At 50.6% G+C, this 23,135-nt stretch overlaps 1 protein-coding gene and 1 non-coding gene across 4 annotated transcripts in view; both read left to right on the top strand.

The window, feature by feature from the left end:
* CPNE2 (copine 2) overlaps window positions 1-22,637 on the top strand; it is a 163,633-nt gene extending 140,996 nt beyond the window's left edge. For all 3 annotated transcript variants that reach the window (XM_075009120.1, XM_075009119.1, XM_075009118.1), the window contains 4 exons: window positions 535-586; window positions 2,732-2,865; window positions 20,709-20,945; window positions 22,068-22,637. In XM_075009120.1, the coding sequence (XP_074865221.1) occupies window positions 535-586; window positions 2,732-2,865; window positions 20,709-20,945; window positions 22,068-22,175 (531 nt within the window). In that variant the 3' untranslated portion in view covers window positions 22,176-22,637. The remainder of the gene's footprint in view (window positions 1-534; window positions 587-2,731; window positions 2,866-20,708; window positions 20,946-22,067) is intronic.
* On the top strand, window positions 10,378-10,519 carry LOC142020945 (small nucleolar RNA SNORA57). Its single transcript, XR_012647569.1, has one exon. It is a non-coding gene; the product is annotated as a small nucleolar RNA SNORA57 (small nucleolar RNA).
* Window positions 22,638-23,135: the final 498 nt, after the last annotated feature.

Raw genomic sequence — 23,135 nt, 5'->3', positions numbered from 1 at the left:
GCCCTTCTTCAAGGAGCACAAAGGGACAAACCCAGTTTATCCCCGTTCAGTAGGAACCTAATAGCGGGAATCCCAGTTTCAGAAGAAGCTTGAGTGGAGGTTTGGGCCGGGGTGGCCAACCCCCAGCTCTTGAGCCGCATGGGGCTCCTTGATCAGTGAAATGTGTCTCCTGCTTAGAGGCTGCTCACCGCCACTCTGCGCGCACACCCCACTGCCGGGAGGGAGAAGTGTGTGGTGGCGGTGGTTCTGGTGAGACCCAGGCAGATAGGGAGGGTGGAGCTGGCCACTGGGGAAGAGGAGGGGGATTGTGTTAGAGCAGGGGCCTGGGAGACCCTGGCCTTCGGGGAGGAGGAGAGCATTGAGCCGTCTATTATCTAGCTATATCGATATAGATCGATGACTAAGAATAAGTACATAATACATGGCTGTTTTCCGGCCCTTGGCAAAAGTGGGGGTTAGGGAATCTCACAGAACCCCCCCTCCCCACGTGCTTAGTTTTCACATCAGTTTGGGTTGTTGTTTTTCCCCCACCAGGTATCTCACGAATTTGCCATAAACTTCAACCCCACCAACCCGTTCTGCTCCGGTAAGTACCTACATGGGCTCAGCCCTTTCCGGCTCGGGGACCCACACGCGGGAGGTTTCCGCAGTAGTCCTAGAAACAGATTTGGCAAAAAGAAAACTTGCAGAGTCGTGCTTGGGATTGCAGTGGGCAGGGTGGGATTTTCAAGACTCTCCAAGTGACTGAGGAGCACAAGTCCCATTGACTTTCATGGGAGTTGAGCTCCTAAGTCACTTAGGCTCCCTTGAAAAAATCCCATCCTTAAAATAGACACTTAGCCCCACATCCTAGAACTTGTGTGCCAGCAGGTTGCTACATCTGTAGAGGAGCCGTGTCAGGGTGGAAGCGGTTGCAGCTTAGGAGGTTTTAATGGTAGCTGATGTTAATACAGCAGCTGGGCCCACCGCAGCTTAATCAGGTTTACCACTAGGAACTAGCTATATTCCAGCATAAGAATGGCCATATTGGGCCAGACCAAGTGCCCCAGAGGGAATGAATAAAATAAATGATCATTAAGTGATCCAAACCCCCATCCCTCGCTCAGTTCTTTGGAGCCAAAGCCTTAATGCATCCCTTAGAAGGGGAGAGACAACTCTCGGTTCCCGTTGAAAGGTGCGTGTTTTGTTCAGAGGCAGCTAGATGTGACTTGTGCGTGAGCCTACTTTAAAGGAGAGTTGATGGAACGGGGGGGAAACGAATGGAGCTGCGAGTCCAGGACACCATCGGGAGTTGAATCTCTCGGAAGAGCCACATTCACATCCTGCATGGGTGTGAAGACTTTGGCGGAGGCTGGTTGCCTGGGTGATATGAGCACAGATGATCCTCCAGGGAGTTGGTGTCATGCTGTTCTGGTGAGGCTGGAATGCAGGGAGTGCTCAGAGGCTGCAGGAATGAAGTACCCGGTGTGTTTCCCTTTTTTGTGGCTTTACTCGGAAGAAGTTTCCATCTGAGCAGCCTAGCGCTCACTTCTCCAAGTGGCTCCGATTCCTGCTTCCTGCAGAGTTGGGTGTCGCAGTCGAGCCGTGCGTTGAGTTTCAAGCCATGTTCTGTCCATCTTCTGGTGTGCGCAGTGGCTTCCTTTTGAAAGTCCCTCTCCGGTTGCGCCCGCCCCCCAGAGCAGAATTTGGCCTCAGTTTTTCAGAAGTGAGGAAAACATTTTTCTCAGCTAACTAAGCCAACAAGAGAGAGGACCTTGAGTTTGGAGCCAGCCATGCTCAAGCCCCTTGGATAGCCCTAAATCTGCCACCAGTAGTACAAGGACCCTACAAGCTGGTGGGAGAGTCCAGACAAGGGATGTGGTAGGGAGAGACCCATGTAATCCTTATCATATGATCAGCCGTGGCAAACGAAAGGAGTCTGCTCCAGGGATGGATTATTTCCTTGCTGCGCCTGAGCTGACACAGACCTGTATCCTTAGTCTAACTTAGTAACTAGCATATACACACCTGAGCTGGGCTGTCAGTAGGGAAAACAAAAGAACCCCTTACAACTCTCGAACAGAAGGACGCTTTCAAAACATCAGTGAAACTTCTTGGTTCAGATTTCCAAACAGATGGTTTTGTGAATGTGGCTTCTCTCCACCACTTCCCCTGCTCTGTGGCCATCTTAGTTCCTTCCTAGGCATGGTGAGAATCTGTAAGGGCATCTGTTTGCACTCCGGCTCAGTCAGATTATTCATGTGGCTTGGTATGTTTCCAAAGAAGCTATAGGAAGCCTATCAGAATTCAGGAGTTGAAAGCCCTCTCTTTTACCCACAGAGGGTCCAGTGTCTGCTGGAAAAGGGCTGTCAACACAAAAGGCCTTTGGAGCCTTGTTTTGTAAAGTTCTGAGCAGCCGCAACTCCAGAGGAGGTCAGCAGGTGGCTTCAAGAGATGCTGAGGTTAGACAAAGTATGTGCCAGAGATCCATGGGGTTTTAGTCCAGTGCCCTAACCACCGGCACATACTGTCAGTCTGCCTGTCTCTCACAGAAGTGGGCTCAGATTCTCCGCTGGGGCTTCAAGATGCCCCTGTCATAAGAGAAGCAAAATAAAGATTGGCGTTAGTGATCTCAAACTTCTGCCCGCAGTCTGAAATCGGTTTTGATGCACATGGAGAAGGTTACCGCGAGGAGCCTTCTGGCCAGCCTAGGGGCGTTAACTAATGTCTGGTGTGTCTGATTCTCTTTCAGGAGTGGAAGGCATCGTCCAAGCATACTCAGCCTGCCTGCCTCACATACGCTTCTACGGACCAACCAACTTCTCTCCCATTGTCAATCACGTGGCCCGGTTTGCTGCCCAGGCTACCCAGCAGGAGTTTGCAGCGGTAAGTTAACAAGGGTCTGTCTTTTCATCTGTATCTCTGCCTTGGCTTGGAATTTAAGCAAGGCTCATTAAGCTTAACCATCTGGCCATCTCCTACAAGGCAGCAGCTTATGGAAGTGCAAGATGAAAAAGACCTACCAGACAACTTAATCTGTCTGCTGGGGACGCAGCCTGCGGTCCCTTGGTGGAGGACGTATCAGATGTTAGTGATATGTACCATGCTTGACCTTAGCCAACGGGCCGATAATGACCTTTGCTTGAAAGTAGATGGAACGTCTCACCAGTAAAGGCTTGGAACAGCTGTGTCTAGGGAAGAAGTAATTTCATGTATATTTAGCCCTCGTTGAGTTTGGAAAGCCCCCCTGCTGTAGGTTCCTGACAAAGGCAGATACAATGGAATTCAGAGACTGGGGCATTTGAGGTTCTGTTCTGGGGTGTGTAGCTTCTCTCCCTGCAATGTTTGAGCTTCTTGTGAGCACCATGGAATTTAATCCCCAGACCCTATGTGTGGTAAGGAAGCGTTGTCCTCTCTGTAATGCAGAAGGGAAACTGAGGCACAAGGCAGCTCATCCAGACATACAGGAAATCAATGGCAGAGCCAAGAATTGAACTCGAGTCTGCCAAGCCTCAGTTTAATAACCTCAGCAGAGGTCCTATTTCCTCTCGTGCCATGTGCGCTTTCAGGGACGTGACGAGATGCAGCCTGTCCTCGGTGCTTAGCTACTACCATCATCCTCATGTCCGAGCACCTCATGCTCAAGTGTTCTTAACCTCGCCAGACCCCTGTGAGGTGGGACGGTGCTTTTATCCCCACTGTCGGAGGGGAAACTGAGGCACTCAGCGGCTAAGCGTGTTGGCCAAGGCCACACAGGACGTTTTTACCGAAGCAGGGGACTGACCCTGGATCTCCCCAGTCCCAGACACTCCACAGCCGCTGAACTAGGCCCCCAATCTACTGTTTTTTGGTCTTCTGTGCTTAACACACCAGCAAACAGATGTGCGATTTATTTCTTCACTTCGCTTGTCCCATTTCCAAGGTTAAACTCCGCGGGTGAGTTTGAACGAGCATTCCGCATCAGGGTTAATTTTGCTCCCGTTAAAAGTCAGTGGGAAACAATGGGAAATTGTTCGTTGCTACGACGTACGGACAAAACACTTGGCTTTTTCCTTCTGGCCCCAATTTTAATAGGTGTCATTCAAACTCATGTGCTCCACTAGCACTGTGACCAGTATAACAGCAGGCAGGGAAGCCGTGGTGGGGGGTTAATGCTGTTTAATATAGAGCCTGTCTTTCCAGCATAAAGCAGCGTTTGGTGCCTCTGTCCAGGAGCTGGGCTTTCAGGCGCCTGCGGTTTTGGAAACAGAAGCATTTTGATCTCCTCTCTCGTGGGTGACTGGCCCCGTCGCAGAGAGCCAAGCCGCGCTGCTTAGCGTGGGTAAAGGTCCGTGTGTTGGGAGAGAGCCCTCAGGACTGAGGTACATTGGCCAAGCCAGGGCTGCGGTGTCGGAACTGGGCTGCGTTGCTGTGAGGGAGGGGTGCAGAGGCATTGCTGTGAGAAACCTGTTCGTCTACCTGTGAGAGGTCCTGTGAGAGGCCGAATGCCTGCAGCTCTCATTGGCTTTAGCAGGAAACGTCAGTGCCCAGCGCTGAGCTGGCTCAGGCACTGTCTCCGACAAGAAGAGTCTGCAAAAAGGAAGGGCGGGGGGATTTGATAGCAGCCTTCAGCTTCCAAGGAGGGTGGAGCGAGGCTGGTCTCAATGGTGGCAGATGGCCGAACAAGGAGCAGTGGCCTCAAGTTGCAGTGGAGGAGGGCTCGGTTGGATATTGGGGAAAACTGTTTAACTAGGAAGATTCTGAAACACTGCAATGCGCTGCCTAGAGAGGTGGTGGAATCTCCATCCCTGGAGGTTTTTAAGTCCCGGCTGGACAAAGTCCTGGCTGGGATGATTTAGTTGGGGTTGATCCTGCTTTGAGCAGGGCGCTGGACTAGATGACCTCCTGAGGTCCCTTCCAGCCCTAAGATTCTCTGATATGAGTAACGCATCTCAAACAACAACAGTTCTGAAAAGGGGAGTAACCAGCTTTTGTCTTGTTGTTGGCAAGTCTGAACTGGGGTGAGTTGATTATGAATTGCCGACCATTCTTTATTTTTAATTTTTGCTTTGCATGTCAGAATTCAAGAGGTGTGGGGGAGGAGCCTCCAGACCTAAAAATGAATAGAAGAGCATTAATCACATGCAAATTGTACCCATCAGTGGCACTAATATTTTACTCAAAGGAGCTTTTAAATAGTACTAGGGTAATGGGTCTACTGTCAGCAAGTCTGAACCAAACCTTTCATTTTTAAGATGCACAAAGGATTATCAAGAAGAGATTTTTTTATTCCCCTGTCGATCCCTCTTTGATCCCATCTTGAATGCACAGAGCAAATAATGCCAATAATGTTAACTCTAATAATAGTCTCCTGAGAAAGAGACACTGGCTGAAGAGATGACGGCAGCTTCTTTCAGGAGAGGTACATTTTACTTTTACAAGTGAAAAGTCCTGAGTGCGTTTGCTGTGGCAGAAGGGGGCTTAGCACCAGGTAAAAACGACCGGAGACCCCCATTTGGAGACCCTAGGCTCAGATGTTCAAAGAGTTTTGGCTGGAGAAAACCAAACCCTAGATTTTGGTGTTCCCAAGCGTGGGAAGATTCTGGATCCAGATCTTGAATTTCATGACTAGGAATGGAATATTGTTGCTCAGGCCCATCTCTGTGATCTTCACCTGTATCTGCTGACTACCTCCCAGGGGGCTGGTTCTTCAGGTGCTGCTCTTCAGACCCACCGCAGAGACCCATGGAGGGTAAAGCTACACCATCGATGAAGTTGTGATTGCAGTGTGGGTAGGTACGCTCACGTTAGCTTGAGTCTCGCTGGCACAGGTCGCCATGCTAGTGAGGACAGGTTGGTGCAGAATTCAGCATAGGCTACCCACCCTAGTAAAGCCGTCTGGAGGGTGCTGGGGACCCTCCTGTGTTGCTAGCCATGCAGAGGTCTGTGTCACCATATCCTCATGTTTGTCATTACCTGCACCAAATAGATTCAAGCTAGCCTATGTCTGCCTACACATGCTGCCTTATGATGTACTCAGAACCGGCCAGATTCTCTGGTTGAAGCCAGTGAGGCAGCGTCAGGTTGCATCAGAGAACTTGGACCTCTGGTTGTAAGTGGCTCCAGATGATGAGGGAGATTCGGGGACGTCACGTGCTCGCCTTTGAACATGAAAAAGGTGCTGCTCATGTGTGTTTTGATCCATCTCTTCCTCTCCCCATCCATTGTTACTGTTCTAACCCTAATATCATCGTTATGGCCACCAGGACTCATACATACAGAGGAGAACATAAGAACATCAGAACCCATCTAGCCCAGTCTCCTGTCTTCCAACAGAGGTCCACACCACATGCCCCAGAGGGAGTGGAGAGAACAGGGAGTCCTGGAGTGATCCCTCCCCGTCATCCATTCCCAACCTCTGACAAACAGAGGCCAGGGACACCATCCCTACCCACGTTGGCTTTTAGGCACGGGCGGACCTAACCTCCATGAGAGGAGTGACAAGACAACATTAGTACATGGAATGCTGTGGCTAGAGAAAATTGATTTGCACATAGGAAGGGATGGAGAGCTTACTTCTCCCACGATAGGGCTTGAGGGGGAGGGGTTGACACAGATAACTTCCATTGTGGGTGAACTCCATGCCCTATGGGGAAATGGATGAGGAAAAGACTTTTACTGGGATAATTCGCAAACGAACAGAACACAGCTGGCCAGCCCTGCCTCTGGCTTTATCAGCATGGTTTGCTTAGTGAGTCAGACCTTTACCTCTCGGTCCTCAAGCGCCGTGACCACCTCCAGGTGCGGGGTCACAAGCCAGCTGCCGTTTCTCAGATCTTCAGCTGAAGCCGCTGTGCCTGGTCGCTTTCCAGCCATGCACCCTGTCCCAGGAGGCCCCTCCAGGGCCGATATGGCAGTTCAAGTTCCATCTCCTTTGCGGTGCCATAGAAACCAGAATCAATGAGTGTGGTGCAGTGGAGGGGCTGTTGGCAAGCAGCCTGGTCGGTCAAGGTGTGCAATAAGCTCTGGCAGCTGGCAAAGGAAGCGTAAGTGCAGATGTTCTAGGCGTACTTGTCAACGTCCGGCTGTGGGGGTAGGCAGATGATATCTGATTTCCGTCTGCCCCACTACCTAACTGGGGCTGCGTCTACACGTGCACGCTACTTCGAAGTAGCGGCAGTAACTTCGAAATAGCGCCCGTCACGTCTACACGTGTTGGGCGCTATTTCGAAGTTGAAATCGACGTTAGGCGGCGAGACGTCGAAGTCGCTAACCCCATGAGCGGATGGGAATAGTGCCCTACTTCGACGTTCAACATCGAAGTAGGGACGTGTAGACGATCCGCGTCCCGCAACATCGAAATAGCGGGGTCCTCCATGGCGGCTATCAGCTGGGGGGTTGAGAGATACTCTCTCTCCAGCCCTTGCGGGGCTCTGTGGTCACCGTGGGCAGCAGCCCTTAGCCCAGGGCTTCTGGCTGCTGCTGCTGCAGCTGGGGGTCCGTGCTGCATATACAGGGTCTGCAACTAGTTGTTGGCTCTGTGTATCTTTCCCTGTTTAATGAAAGTGTGTCTGGGAGGGGCCCTTTAAGGGAGCGGCTTGCTGTTGAGTCCGCCCCGTGACCCTGTCTGCAGCTGTGCCTGGCTCCCTTATTTCGATGTGTGCTACTTTGCCGTGTAGACGTTCCCTCGTTGTGCCTATTTCGATGTTGGGCTGAGCAACGTCGAAGTTGAACATCGACGTTGCCAGCCCTGGAGGACGTGTAGACGTTATTCATCGAAATAGCCTATTTCGATGTCGCAACATCGAAATAAGCTATTTCGAAGTTGGGTGCACGTGTAGACGTAGCCTGGATGTCACAGTTCTCAGCACTGATGTATGTATGAGAAGTTCGCCGTGGCACCTGGGAGCCTGTGCCGTCACCGGGCCTGAATCCGCCCCGTTCTCAGTAAGCTTCTCTCAGAGAGATGCGCTATTTCCCAGCGCTGAACAAACCCCCATGCTGGGTTTTTTCCATGGCAACGCATATCACAAAACAACGGCGCTCGTCAGCTGCTGAGAGGGGGAGCAAAAACCAGTGCGTGCATAAGACTGAGGGAGAGAGAAACACACACGTACTGGAGTTGACACGTAAAGGATTAATAAGCGTTGGGAAATGAAAATTACCTTTCAGAGAGACTCTTCGGCTTCCCACCTTTTTTCACTCGCGTGCTGGATATGTTGGAATAAACCTTTGCAGTCTTGGATCTAATTGTTGAGCTAGCTGGCAGAAATAATTGGTGATCGTACTGCCCATACGTGACTTTACTGTTGAGCATCTTAAAAATGGCTGGAAACAATCAATGGTGTTGAAAAAGCAGCCTGATTGTAAGCTAACAGTCCACGCTGCCTGCTAAGAAAGAGGCATGACCCCTTGAAGGCACACGAGTATGAAGTCTACCTGCCCTTTCTTCCTTACTCAGAGCTCTGCTGCGGAAGGCCTGTAGAACTTCTGGCCAGAGGAGGCTGTGAAGGCCAGGACTTTAACAGGGTTCAAAAAGGAGCTAGATACGTTCACGGAGGTTAGCTCCATTAGTGGCTATTAGCCAGGGTGGGGAGGAATAGCGACCCAAGCCGCTATTTGTCAAAGACTGGAAATAGATGACAGGAGAGCGGGAGGCCTAGGCGGGATATTAGGGAAAATGATTTCACCACTACCCTGGGTGAGAAGAGGACATTAGTCTGGTGGTACTTTTTGCCTCACTTCACTCTTCCATTGCTTTGTTGTATTTCACCGCTGCCTCGTTACCAGGATTGATAGGCTCAAACCTTGGATTTTGAAGCGCGCTCATAACTGGGGCTTACCCTGGCTTGCCTGCATTCGGCGCAAGGCTAAGCCAATAGCTCAGGGCTCGGCGCAGTAGAAGCCATGCGGTGGGGTTATTAAATCACAGGCTAGCGATAACTCTTTGCAGCTCATTCCTTAGAGAGCTTAATTCCAACACCCCTCCCCTCCATCCACAGTAGCTGGTTTCCATTTCCAATCCAGACCTTCCTCAGCATCTCTGCCCCAAAATTCAGATAGAGGTTGAATCTCTCTAGTCCCACACCTTCAGGACCTGACCGGTGCTGGATGAGAAAATTTGCCTGATATTGTCTAGCAGCATTACCAACACTTCCCCTGCTGACTGGGCTCTTAGAAGACATTTAGGGGTAAATTACAGCTAAAGAACAGCACAGAATGCAGGACGGACGTCCCCAAATCGCTTCGGCATTTACTATGGACAATGTGTGTGCAGCTGGAGAAGGGATACAATACAAAGTTAGAACAAGCAGGAAGATGGCCGGTGCACAGTGGGTTAATTCCAGCTCTCTTTCCCCATCTTCCTTAGCACTCTTGCCAGCTGGTGCAATTTCTTTTTTATTCTCACTGGTCTTGTGATACTTGGCGTATTTTTAATTCAGACCCCAGCACCCAGCATTAGGTCGTTAGTGGAGATGATCAGCTTTTGTTTTTTAAAAAAAAACAAAAAACCCTCTGGCTCTCATTGCTCTACAGAAGAGATTGAAAATGTGACCCTGAAGGGTTCAAGAATCAGAGGGGAAATAGTGAGAATCTCAGGGGTGTTATTTAAAAACAAAACCGGTACAATTTTTAAGCCTGTCTCCTGATTGTGGTAGCCCCGACTGGTGATTTTGGAAGGCGCGCAGTAAAAGAGAGGGAGGTGGACACAGGCAATTGAAATGAAGTCTCCCCTCCAAAGTTAGCATGACCTGTAGATAACACGAATTCAGTCCTCTGAGGTTAGGCTCGCTCACGGGAGAGGCTCAGAGTGACCAGATGAGTACCCAGTGGGTCTATTAGCAGCTGATTTGGGTTGTGGGCAGCCAACTTGAGTGAAAAGCACTTGAGATAACGGGCTTGCGTGTGGACGGGACTCGGGCTGGGTGCCAGAATGAAGTTATAACCCAGTGGGTGAGCCGTGAAGTGGGGAGGCTCTGAACACTGCAGGGGCAGGGCTGTCTCTTGCTGTGGCACTGTGGTCTGTAGGCCTGACAGTAATACAGATAAAGAGGAGGAGAGGGCTGGGTGGCTGCGGGACGGCTGCTTTTCAGGTGCTCCTCTTTTTGTGGGGTGGGGGAGAAAAGGATGTTGAGTCTTTATCCTGCTCAGCGAAGCTTCGCTGCAGAAGCTTGGTAAGCCTCCAACCCAGGGACCCTCCGCACTGGGTCCCTGTTCTCAGAGTGCCGTCTGTGAGCTCTTGGGTGAAAGGAGCCCTCAGGCTGACGTTCCCCTGTGCAATAAGGCCGTGTACGGCGCTACAAGCCGCACGCGTTGCCCAGGAAACCCAGCCTGGGGCTTTCACTCGATGTTCCAGGCCTTGCCCTGATCTCCGTCCATTTCTGGGCGCGGGACTGGGGCTTTGGAGTAGGTCTCACTCCTCCAGTTATTGGCACGCATGCAGCAGCTCGTTCCTCCTGCGTGTGATGTACGGAGGGACAGGAACCGCCAACGCCAGCGCTGGGTCTGCAGAGCTGGCAGTGTCCGTCTGCTGGTTCTATCCTCATTCGCTGGCACAGACCAGACGGAAGGCTTCTGGGACTGCTATCAGAGCAGGGGGGTGGGAGGCGAATGACCAGTGTCACAAGTGTGATGTGGGAGCGTGTTTATACACAATGATGGCGCATCAGTGCGACAGGAGAAAGGGCGTTTGCCTGCATCCAACAGAGTGGGGTTGCTGAGGTTCTGTGTTGGGACTGGGAGAGCTGCTCCCCCAGGGGCTGAGCTAACCCTGAGGCAGTGGGCGGGTTCTCATGGGGCCTCTTGGAGAACCAGAACATCTATCACAAGACAAAGTTCCTTGTGTACTGCACAGTGGTTGTTCCAATGCTACTGTTGGCATGTGAAACCTGGACAATGCACAAGCGTCATCTGAAGGCACTTGGAAGATATCATCAATGCTGCCTTAGGAGGATCCTAAATCTCTCTTGGAGAGGACAGGTGCACGAACACTAGCATCCTGGAAGAGTCAAACCTGACCAGCATTGAAGCTGTTGTCATTCATCAGTGACTTTGCTGGATTGGTCACGCGGGTCGGCTGTCTGATCAGTGCCTCCCGAAATGGATCCTGTTTTCCGAGTTGGAGGACGGACAGAGGAGCATTGGGAGATAGAGGAAGCGACGTAAGGACGTGCTGAGGGAACATGTGAAAAAGTGCAGCATCAGTGCTGACACTTGGGAGAACCTTGCCCAAGGCTGTCCCCAGTAGAGAATGGTAATCTGTGAGGGGGGGCACAATTTGAGAGGTCCCACTGCAGCGCAGACAAGGAGAGGCAGAGAAGAAGAAAAGAGCAGCAAAACCTGCCCCGTGCTCTCCAACACCTGCCCCTTCTGTGATAAGATCTACGGCTCCAGAATGGAGCCGATCAGCCATCAGCGGACTGACTCACAAACAGGAGGGTGACACGAAGACGTCCTACTGGGTGTCAGGTGACCGCCCAGAAGGCGACGATCGGATTCGTGCGGCGTGCTCAATTTGTGCAGCAGCCGGAGTGTGGCAGAACCTGGGCTGCTCCCCGACGGGTGTTCAAGTGGTACACTGCCCCAGACCCATCACCCTCTTGCTATGACATTGGCCGCCACTGCTGGGTCTCTTCAGGCACAGCTGGCTTAGCAGGAGATGATGGGAATCCAGGCCCTTGCGCTTACGGGAGGCAGGGGGTCCTGGGAGCACAGCACCTCAGACACCCCGGGGAAGCGAGTCATTTGGACTCTCAAAAGAGTAGGAACAAATGTGCAGGCAGGAGGGGCACTGAAGTGATGTATGTGGATGTAAGCGGGGTCAGACACCGTCGGCCCAAGTTAGTCCAGCAGGCAGTGGTTGCTGCCTGTTACTTCTGAAGGTGGTGGGGATGATGTTCCTGGCCAGATATGCAGAACTAAAGGGAGACGGAAAATGTCCAGGTGTCCCCTGGACAAATGCAGGGAAGAAGAATCTTTGTGGCTATTCATGGGGCCAGATTCCCACAGGCACCTCTTGGGGTTTACACAACCATCTAAGTGAGGCATTTAATTCCTATTGATTTCAAGGAAGATGAAGTATCTAACCTCCTTGAGATGGTTTGCATGTGTAGGTGCCCAAACATCTCTGGAAACGTGGTCCCCCGTCACAGCTCTGGACCAGCGGGTGCTTCTTCCTCTGGGACAATGGCTTTGGTAAGAACGTCCCCTGAAAAATAACCTGCTGAGTTCTTGTTTGAGTGCACCCTCGGAGGAGGAGGTTTTGTCGCCGTCTTGGAGTCCTGCGACATTCTTGTTTATCAGGGCTGGCCGTTGGATCAGGGCTTGCAAACTCCGGGACGGCACGGTGACTGGGGTGGTCTGTGTCGCAGTCTTTGATGAGACGGGGGGACATTAGGCTAGTGTGGATGGCATAAGAAAATACAGACTCCTGGAAAAATGTTCTTGGTTAATGGAATGCTGGACTGTGGGCACCTCAGGGCCTGATTCTCTCTGGATGGTGTGAATCAGGAGGAACACACACCCTCGACGTAAGCGGCTTCAAGTTGCGTGTAACTTGCTTTAACGCAGGTGAAGCACAACTTGACACTGCTCTGCAGTGCCTTCTCCCAGCCGCACGGCTGTCTGCCTGAGAGCCACACCACCGGGAGAAGGCAGGGAGAAACAGCCAGGAAACTGACCGTCCCTGGCGGGCTGTTCAGTTTCCTGAGTCCACAAGCCGGGGGTGGGGGGCTGGGAACCAAGCAGCAGCCTGGTTCCCATCTTCCCCCTATTTGCATGAAAATTCGAGTGACGCAGGGGTTGCAGGAACACAACCCCTGCGTAATTCGAGGGTTAACCATAACTGCACGTAACACTGTCTGCGGTGGAGTATTCCCCTACGAAAGGAGATTGAGACCAAGGAAGGTGGTAGGTCTCCTGTAAGCTAGAGAGTGTAAGAAGAGGATATGAGTATTAAGGGATTTCTCCTGGGTGAGGCTGAAAAAATTAAAGGGATAAAGGTAGTACGGAGTTGAGAATTTCGTTTGAGCCCAACAAGGAGCTAGTACCTCCGATGTCCCAGGATCTGCCACTCTCTACCAGCTCTGTTAATGTGTCCTTGTCAGATTGCTGTGCTGTAATCCCAAGGATTATTTATCAGATCTCTCTTATTTCTCTTAGCTTTTGAAATACCCTGTTGATATAACATTTGATAAGCTTTGCTCCCTCCTCCTCTCCTGCATGCTTTTTAGTGCTTGTCTCTGATCCCGTTGCTGATTTCACAGCGCGGAAGAACAAAAGGGAACAGGATTTTATTTTTATTATTATTATTATTATTATTATTATTATTAATAAGGCAAATTCTGCACTGTCTTATGACTGAAGCAAGCAGAGTTGTATGGGGCAGAAATCAGCACCTAGTCCTACCCATGGTGCGTTGTACGTTTATTCCTCTGTCATAGGAGTTGCCATACCAGATTAAACCTGATGACCTGTCTCTGACAGTGGCAGTACCAACAGCTACCAAGAAGGTGTAAAAACTCCATAGAGACTGATGCAAGCCCAGAAGCATGAGGTTAACATCCCAGCTAATTTTTTGTTGCCATTAATTCTGATAACTCTGGATATTCTTGATAGCCATGTGACTATCCCTTTTAAACATTAGTTATGTCCTCTGCAGCTGTAGATGTTTGTGTGTGTATTTATAACTACACAGCTGTCAGATTCATGGTTCCTTAGTTGTATTCAATGGTACTCAGTGATCCCTAATCACGGAGCAAACTCCAGATTGCAAACTGGATCTTTTCATTAGACAGTAAAATAATTCAGCCTTCTTCTTTTCTTTGCCCAGATTGGCCTTGTTTAAGTGTTTGAGGACTGGGGGTTGGTTCCCTAAATCTCTCTCTTTCACAGCATAAGGGATTCAGAAATCGTAAGTGATGTAAATAATCATGTGATTGCTGAAAAAAAGGGGCTTTTTCCACTTTGATTTTCTGAGCCTTTCGGGTTCATCTCTCAGCAACCAGGAGGGCTGGAAACATTCTTTTTTCTTTTGTCAATGAAAGGTCACAAAATTCCCTGACTTCAGCAGCTGTGGTTTGAAGGAAAACACTCCCATGTAACAGAAGGCATGGTGAATGCATGTGAGAGTTGGCAATTCTGTCGTGCATATGCCAGTTTTCTGCACTCTGCCTGCCTGCCTGCCTGCCTTCGTTTCTCTTTATGCTAGTCCTGGGGACCACTGCGGGAAGGTAATAGACATGCTCCCCTTAAAATTGCATGGGGACAGGGCACTGGTTCCAGTAGGTGCAGATAAGCAGCACCACACACTTCCTACAAGGTCCAGATACCTTTAAATGACAACTTCCCACTGCCTTGCCGCAGCTAACGTCAGGCATCATTTTGCGGTGGCCATTCCTGCATCAAGGGCTAGAGCTGCCAGCCCATTCCTGCCCTCCCAAATCCATCCCAGGGTCCTCCATCACTCCACCCGCTTCCCCAAGCGATGTGGCCCAGGGATTAGCAGGGGACCTGGCACCAGCAGCAGGGATTGGGTCCGCCCCTGCAATCACCAGTAGCATCAGGAAACGGACTGACCCAGCCCGCTGTGCCCTGCTCGGTCCCTGCCACATCACTCTGTTTCCCATGGCTGGGGAGTGTGGGGGACAACCCCATACTTCCCCCCTAGGTCCATCCTCCAAGCAGAGTGGCTGGGAGCAGGGCCCTGGGGCAGCTGCTCCCCTCTGTAGGCAGCCCTTTAACCTGATGGCCAGGACCCTACTGGCCCTTTAAACTGATGGCCAGGACCCTACTGGCCCTTTAACCTCACTGTCGATGCTTACAAATAACTTCAGACCAAACCATTCACTTTTAACACTAGCGTAGGCTCTTAGAGGGTGCGAGCAGGAGGCAGGGAGTTCGTTCTCATTACCGGGCACGTCTGCATCTGTGCCTTTGTCATCAGAGGCGTTTTCACATGGAATTCAATCTTTTGCTGTTCAACGCTCTCCATTAGCAAGCACGCAAGACGTGGCAGCTGCGAGGTGCCTTAGCTGGAGTGATTCTGACTCTAAATAGCACAGCTGGTTCTCTGGGGATTAGGGCGACCTCTGAGCATTTCATGTTGACCCTCAAAACATCTTGCTTCCCCCTCAGATACGTTTCCATTGGATCTGGTAGTGTTGGTGGGCATATGCTACAAGGCATGTAGTAGGGAATTATGTGCATGAATAGATACAAACATGAGCACCAGTAATTACACAGAGACCTACAGGGGGTACAGTCCCTCATGCTTCAGGGCATAATCCAATCACCAGGTGAAGCCAGGAAGAAATTTCCACTTCATGGGAAAATATTGAAAAATTAAGCATCTTGTGTTGTGAACAAGACACGAGAAGTCATTCTTCCGCTCCACTCTGCGCTGCTTAGGCCTCAGTTGGAGTATTGTGTCCAGTTCTGGGCACCGCAGTTCAAGGAAGATGTGGAGAAATTGGAAAGGGTCCAGAAAAGAGCAACAAAAATGATCAAAGGTCTAGAGAATGTGACCTATGAAGAAAGGCTGAAAGAATTGGGCTTGTTTAGTTTGGGAAAAAAGATTAAGGGGGGACATGATAGCGGTTTTCAGGTATCTAAAAGGGTGTCATAAGGAGGAAGGAGAAAACTTGTTCTGCTTGGCCTCTGAGGATAGAACAAGAGGCAAGGGGCTTAAACTGCAGCAAGGGAGGTTTAGGTTGGACATTAGGAAAAAGTTGCTAACTGTCAGGGTGGTCAAACAGTGGAATAAATTGCCTAGGGAGGCTGTGGAATCTCCATCTCTTAGGATATTTAAGAACAAGTTAGATAAATGTCTATCATGGATGGTCTAGACAGTACTTGGCCCTGCCATGAGGGCAGGGGGCTGGACTCGATGGCCTCTCAAGGTCCCTTCCAGTCCTAGTGTTCTATGATTCTGTGATCTCATGGTGAGTTTGGGCCCTCCGCTTAAACACATGAATTTGGCTGTTATTAATAGACTAGGACGTATGAGCCCCTGTTGGTTGTAATAGTGTAAAAATGATACCGTTATCAAGACTGCTGGACACCATCAGATCTTTTGGGTCTGCCTGGCTTCAGTTCTTCCAAGGGGACTAACACAGCCAGTGCTGAGTTGACAACAAGAGCACCTTCCTAAATCCAGGCCTGGAGTGAGGACTTGTGCAAAGGACTGCTGATGGCATTCTAGGGCCTATATAGAATAGCTGAAGAACAATGAAACCAGCATCCACAAGAGCGAGTTTCACAAACACAGGGAGGCAACAGCTTCTCAGCACCAGGCCTGTATCTGCAGCAGAACTTGCTTCTCTGAGAGGCTGGCGTGAGCATGGACCTGTTTGGTTTTCCAGCAAAGACCTAACGCTCATCGCTTCAACTCAGCTTTCCCATGGTAGGTAGGGGAAGTCGTGTTTCAAATCCAGCTGAGGGGGACAGGTTTTTCACTTTGCCTGTGGGAGAGGCAAATCCCACATCTCCGCTCACGAAGTTTTGACTCGTGGATCACCTCTTGGTGGTGGACAGTCTTACTGAATTCAAGCAGCCTGCCCTTGGAGAGCGTTGGGTATCTCTCACTCCCTCTCCATAAGCAGGACCTTGATAATTTTTTTCTGATTTGTCTACCTTGCTTACTGTTTTTGGTTCTCTGAGCCTTAAATATTGAGTCTGTTCTGGTCTGGCTATGGTCTGAAGAAGTGGGTCTGTCCCACGAAAGCTCACCTAATAAACTATTTTGTTAGTCTTTAAAGTGCTACTTTACTGCTTTTTTGTTTTTTCAGAGTTATAAAATCATTCAAATCCTCTTCAGGCGCTGAAGGACATTCTCTCTCTTTGGTGATCCTCGTGAAGCAAATCTAAAAATTTAATTAATTTGAAGACGAATATTTTTTAGGAAAGGCCTTGGTATTTTGTTTCTCCCTGGTATTTTTGTACATAGGTTAAACTTTTAAGAAGCATAAAAAGAAACGTATTAGTCTGCAGAAGAGAAGAGTGAGGGGGGATTTGATAGTGCCTTCAGCTTCCTGAAAGGGCACTCTAAAGAGGATAGAGAGAGGATGTTCTCAGTCATGAGGGATGGCAGAACAAGGAGCAATGGTCTCAAGTTACAGAGGGAGAGGGGTAGGTTGGATATTAGGAAAAAACTATTTCATCAGGAGGGTGGTGAAGCACTGGAATGCGTTGCCTAGAGAGGTGGTGGAATCTCCATCCTTGGAGACTTTTTTTAGTTCAAGCTTGATGAAGGCTGGGCAGGGAAGGGGGAGGTCTGGACTCGATGAGCTCCTGAGGTCCCTTCCAGCCCGAAGATTTTATGATCCTATGACTGGTCAGACCCACTTGGATGCTCAGCTGTACCAAGTTCCATGGGTAGAGTGTCTCGAGCGGGAACTGGACACTTTAGACTGAGTCTGGCTTGGTTTTGTTAATGGAATTTGGGCGTGTACCTGTCCAATGGACGTTAGTAAAAGCCTTGGGGCAGGGAGAGCTTGGTTCTGATACCGATGGGGCTATGTTTTGGCCTCCCTTTGCTCAGGCACGATGCCATTGATACCGTAAATGCTTAGTCTGGACACTAACTAACAAACCGGTATCCATGATGTCTTGAACGTCCCTCATTGGGAAGGTTATGGAGAAGAGCAGTAATAGCCAGTCTACACTAGGGTCCATGAAATTACCCATTGCCTTATTCCCTGTAAATCCAGTCTCGCTCGAGCACGGAGGCGGCTCTGTTGGCATCCTGGATCTCCTCAGCGGGCTCCGGTAGGGATCAGAGCTGCTGGGGAAGACTGAAGGGTAGATATTTGGGTAGCAGGAGCCTCTGTTTGCACATCAGCCTCAGCTCCCTGTGTCACAACTTGGAGTCTCTGCTCTGTCTGCTTTACCCAGACCCCTCTGGTGAAAGTTGGGTGAACTGAGCTTGATCCAGACCAGAGAGGTGATGCTGGAAGGAAGGGGCCAAGTCTCTCCGGAGGTGGTGAGAGGCTGAAACTGGCCTCTCTGTGAAGAAGGCGATCGCAAAATTTCATCTCAGCACCTTGTAGTCTTGCTCCTGGCTTCCAAACATGGCTCATGATGCTACTTCCCTCTTCGGCTGATCTGGGGGTGGCATGGCCCTTCCTCTTTGCAGTGGCCTGAACCATCGTTGTCCACATCCACGCCGGCCCATTGTAATGAGCTTCCTTGGGGTTACCTTTGAAAGCCTGTTTCCCACCCAAGGCCCTGTTCAGCAAGGTGCAAAGTCTCTTCAAAGCCCCTCAATTTCAGTGACCGCTATGGATCCCCATCACCTTTCGGAAGCAAGCCCCCTGGGGAGAATTCAGTTGCCTGGTTATTAAATGGGCCAGCAATGTAAGCATAAAATGTTGGGCTCTGTATTCTGCACTGGCTTCCTAGTGACCTTTTGGGGACAATTCAAGTGGTCTTGCCTACACCATGGTCCTGCTCCCTGGTAGCTGCCTGACTCCACTATATGCCACTGAGAATGCTCTTGCTGCCTATTCTGACAGCCGACCCCCAGAAGGCAGGCCATGGTAGCCCTTATTAGGGACTCCCCCAGGGCTGAGTCTGGTTCCCCTTAGGAAGCAGTGTAAGTGACATTGCAATCAACAAGGAGGTGAGGCTCAGCCTTGTTTTGTAGCTATATCAGTGAAGCTCTTTGAAGTCTGTCTCTTTAATGCTCCTCACCAAACAGCAGACAGTAGGGAATTACGTGCATGAACAGATACAAACATGGACAAAGCTAGCTCCAGTAATTACACCGAGAGCTGCAGGGGGTACTAACCCTCATGCTTCACGGCATAATCCAATCACCAGGTGAAGCCGGGAAGAAATTTCCACTTCACGGGAAAGCATTGCAAAATTAAGCATCTCACGGTGAGTTTTGTGCCTTCCGCTTAAACGCATGGATTTGGCTGTTGCTAATAGACTCGACGGCCTGAGCCCCGTTGGTCTAATCTAATAATTGGTCGGGGGAGGTCTGGTTTAATCAGCCTTTTCTTGGTCTGCTCAAGCAAACTGCTTTAGAGTTGCGGGGGCTCGTTTCTCATGAGGAGAGAGTCTGGTCTGCAATACAGTCTGCCTTAGTCGCATGGGCTCAGTCTTGTGATGTGCTGGCCATTTAGGACATACCAGAAGTTGCAAAATAACTGATTTGATGGGCTGTCTACATTTCTGCACCATTGTTTTGCCTTAACTAGAAGTGACACTGAGAGCAAGGCCTCTGTCTCAAGCTGTTACATCTCCATGGGCAGCGCTGGAGGCTGGGGGAGAGAATTCAGAGTTCTCGCTCTGCCGGGAGGTAATCTCTTCCAGCCGGCGTGCTTCTGGCGCGGGAAGGGAGCTGAGATGTTTGCACACCACTGAGTCATCTTGCACCACGTGAACCGAGGTTGTCATGGAAATGTCATAAGCAAATTCACATCCACCTGGCGGGCGTCTGATCTCTCTGCGAATCCACAGCCATTTCCACTGCTACGTGCGCCTGGCTGGCGCATGGTTGCAGTCGCGCTCACCACAGAAGGGCATGGCTCATAGGTGGATCCCCTATCTCGTATTATCAAATGTCCATTTAACAAAGAGTAAACAGCCACAGCGTACCTGTGTTAGTGGGCCAAAAGCGGCCGCTCAGCAAGACAAGGGCTGGGAGGAGGATGACAGTGGATGATCACAAGGATTGCAGTGAGTTTCATAGGAGACGTGGGACTGGTTTGTACAAAGGTTTATTTGGAACATTTGGAAAACAGACCAGCTTCTAGGAGGCTGATGGCTGGGAGCAAAATCTCTTTTAGGTGCCAGGAGATGGGTATGGGAGAAGGGGCTCACCCAGGGGTGGCTTCAGGCTCAGCTTCCACCCCGAGTAGTCTGCCCATTATATGTGGAGATCCATTCCGAATGGCCAACTGTAGTCCCTTGCATGTTGAGTATGTGGAGATGTGAGCAGGCTGGGAAGGGTCAGAGAGGAAACCGTAAGTGAGGTGATTGGGAGGGCGTTAGCTTCAGGTACTTCCTGACGGAAGGGTGGTTGCAGGAGTGTAGGGCAACTCGGGAGAGCCGGAGCCTCCTGGTGACTGACGGGCAGAGTGGTCTGAGGAGGTGACCGAGGGGCCTACAGAGCTTCTGAGCCATGGACTGATGATCGCTAGAGCTGGATGGGATGTGCATTGTGAGGAGACCCTGGATATTGGATATAAGGAAAAACTATTTCACTTGAAGGGTGGTGAAGCACTGGAATGCGTTACCTAGAGAGGTGGTCGAATCTCCATCCCTAGAAGTATTTTAGTCCTAGCTTGACAGAGCCCTGGCTGGGATGATGTAGTCGATATTGGCCCTGCTTTGGGCAGGGGGCTGGACTCTGACCTCCTGAGGTCTCTTTCAGCCCTTGGATTCTATGATTCTATGATTGGCCTCAATTCTCTGCAACGGGAGCCTAGATTTAGGCTGCAGAGTCCACGTTCAGGCCCCTACGGTGGGGTTTTCAAAATGATAAAGGAGCATAGGTCCCATTGAAAGTGAATCTCATTGAGAATGGATCTTATGCCCTAAATCACTGAGGCTCTTGACTTGCCCATATCCTATAAGAAAGCGATCGGCAGCCCCTCAGTACAACATTCCCCCATTTGTGTGGGTTGGGGACGTGTTCCTTTCACGGAGCAGGTCTTTGAGGCAGTGTGTGGCGCTGGGAAAAGCCTGGCCACCCATAACCTCTTCCCCAGCCTCTGACTGCCCCCTCTGCTCTGTCTCCCCAGCAATACTTCATCCTCCTGATCATCACCGACGGCGTCATCAGCGACATGGACGAGACGAGACATGCCGTGGTGCAGGCCTCCAAGCTGCCCATGTCCATCATCATCGTGGGGGTGGGCAACGCGGACTTTGCAGCCATGGAGTTCCTGGATGGGGATAACCGCATGCTCCGGTCCTACACCGGAGAGGAGGCCATGCGGGACATTGTGCAGTTCGTGCCCTTCCGCGAGTTCCGCAGCGTAAGTGCGGGCGGTGCTGCCACACCCTTTCTGTTGCCGGCCCCAAAGCACCAGCCCCAGGGGAAGCTACCCCAGAGCCGGCATGCTCTGATTCTTTCCCCAGTGACGAAGAGCGGACAGGGTCATACGGCTAGCGCTGTTCAGCATTGTACTTACTTGATCTGTGCAATTTAGCTGGTAGCACTCCCAACTCTAGAGTCAGATGCATTTGCATTCAAGTCTCTCCTGCTAGGCTGGGGGGCCTACCCAGTTCTCACCTGGTGCATTGCTGCAGAGGAAACATTAACCCATGGGAGTTACTGGCACTTCCCAGACTGCCAGCAAAAATGAAGTGCAGATAAGCCTGAGGCTTGGTCTGCATTAGGCATGTAAGTCGATTGCCGATACACAATTCTAGCTGTGGTATTTGCGTAGCTGGAATCGATTTATCGGCAATCGACTTAACTGGCTGTCGACCTCCCATAGTCCTCCCGATAGCAAGGAATGCTGGGGTCAGCTGTCAATCCCAGACAGACCAATGTCGTGCATCTCCACCAAGCGCACGAAATTGAACTCCAGAAGATGGACCCTGACTATAATGTGGACATGCCCTGAATCTGGGCGACAGGGCCCAGTGCATCAGTCACCTCTTGCATCTGGTCTGCAGGCTGGAGTGAAGAGAGATTGTGATGTTCCCCAAGCTCAAAAAGCAGGTTGGTGGCCGAGCTGGGGTGCTAACCTGGAATCTCTGACTCCTGGTTCTGGGCCATAACCACTAGGCAATTCTGCCTCCTCTGCACTGAAACTTCCCAGGCTCTGAAATGGCCCTGTGGTTTTGAGAGCCATCCCGTATCCTGAGGCTACTCCCAGTGCAGCTTCTGTCCCAGGCTGTGCGAGAGCTATTAGCAAGCGTAGGCAGTCGCTGCAGGGTAACCGTCTGACTCAACACTCAGGGTGTTAGGACCCGGAGAAAGAGAGGCAGGAGTCCGAGGCACATTCCTGGTGACCATAGGTGGGCCTACACCGACCCTGGTAATTATACGTCGGCCTTAATACAGGCTGGTGCCCCACTGTGATAGCTGCTGGGGACAAGTGACTTCGCTGACTCATGTGGCCTGTTTTTTTTTTTTTTTTTAAATCCAGGCACCTAAAGAAACTTTGGCCAAAGCCGTGTTGGCGGAGCTCCCCCAGCAAGTCGTTCAGTATTTCAAGCATCAAAATCTGCCTCCCCTCGCTTCGGAGCCGGCGTAGCCCCGAGCACAGCAGTGTCGTCTGCATGTTGCCAATCCCCGTCGGTTTCCAGAGGGCGTGCGTTGCCCGTGCCCGGAACCCCTCGTGCTCTTCATGTGATGATTTGATTTGATGACAAACTCTCCAACTCACCCCGAAGAAGCAGCTGCGTTGGCTTTGTCCGTTCCTGGGCCAGGGTGAGAGTCATGAGCTGAGCAGAGACCTCTTGCTGGTCACTTTTAAGAATTAAAAGTACTTTGTAGCATTTTAGTGGAACGGGATTAAAATTTGTACAGATCAGAACATGCTTCCTCCCCGCCGCAAGAACAAAACGCTTAATGCCTTCTCATCCCCTCCCGTGTATAGAGCACGTATCTGTGTTGTACCCATAACCCTCTCCTGTTCTATGGTCATTTTTATACCGTGTATATGTTATATTTGTTATACTCAGGTTAATAAAGAAACTCAGATATTTAAAAGCCAGGCCTGGGTCTGTTGTTTGAATCCAGTACAGAAAGACCACCTGGCGTCCTGCCTTCAGTGCTGGCTGGCTTGTGTCCACCCCTTTCTCCTCCTTTGGCAAGAACATTCCCTGGTTGTGTTGCACCTTTGCCTGGATCTTATATTTTTGATTGGGACCCGGTTGCAGCAAAGCACATAAGCGAGTGCTTAAAGTCACTTTGATTGCCAGTGGCTCTGAAGCAGGTGATGAAAATGGAGCACGAGCCAAGAAGCGGTTTGCTCGCTACAGGTGGACACAATTTTATTCAGGGGGTTAACTTCATGTCTGGGTCTTCTGTCTTACCCAGACGGATGCATACAGGGCAGGGGTGCCCAGCTCGATAGCTCCTCAGAGCCAAAATAGCTGTGGATAGTGTGCAAAGGGCCACGTATTTTACAGTGATTTTTTTTCTATCTAACATACCGAGGTAGATAGAAATGGATATATAATACGTGGCTCAATGCCCACCTCCTCCTCCT

Source organism: Carettochelys insculpta, chromosome 14 (genome assembly GCF_033958435.1).
Source record: "Carettochelys insculpta isolate YL-2023 chromosome 14, ASM3395843v1, whole genome shotgun sequence".
Classification (NCBI taxonomy): Eukaryota; Metazoa; Chordata; order Testudines; family Carettochelyidae; genus Carettochelys; species Carettochelys insculpta.
The sequence above is the reverse complement of the archived record's forward strand: the minus strand, read 5'-3'. Positions and strand labels throughout refer to the sequence as shown.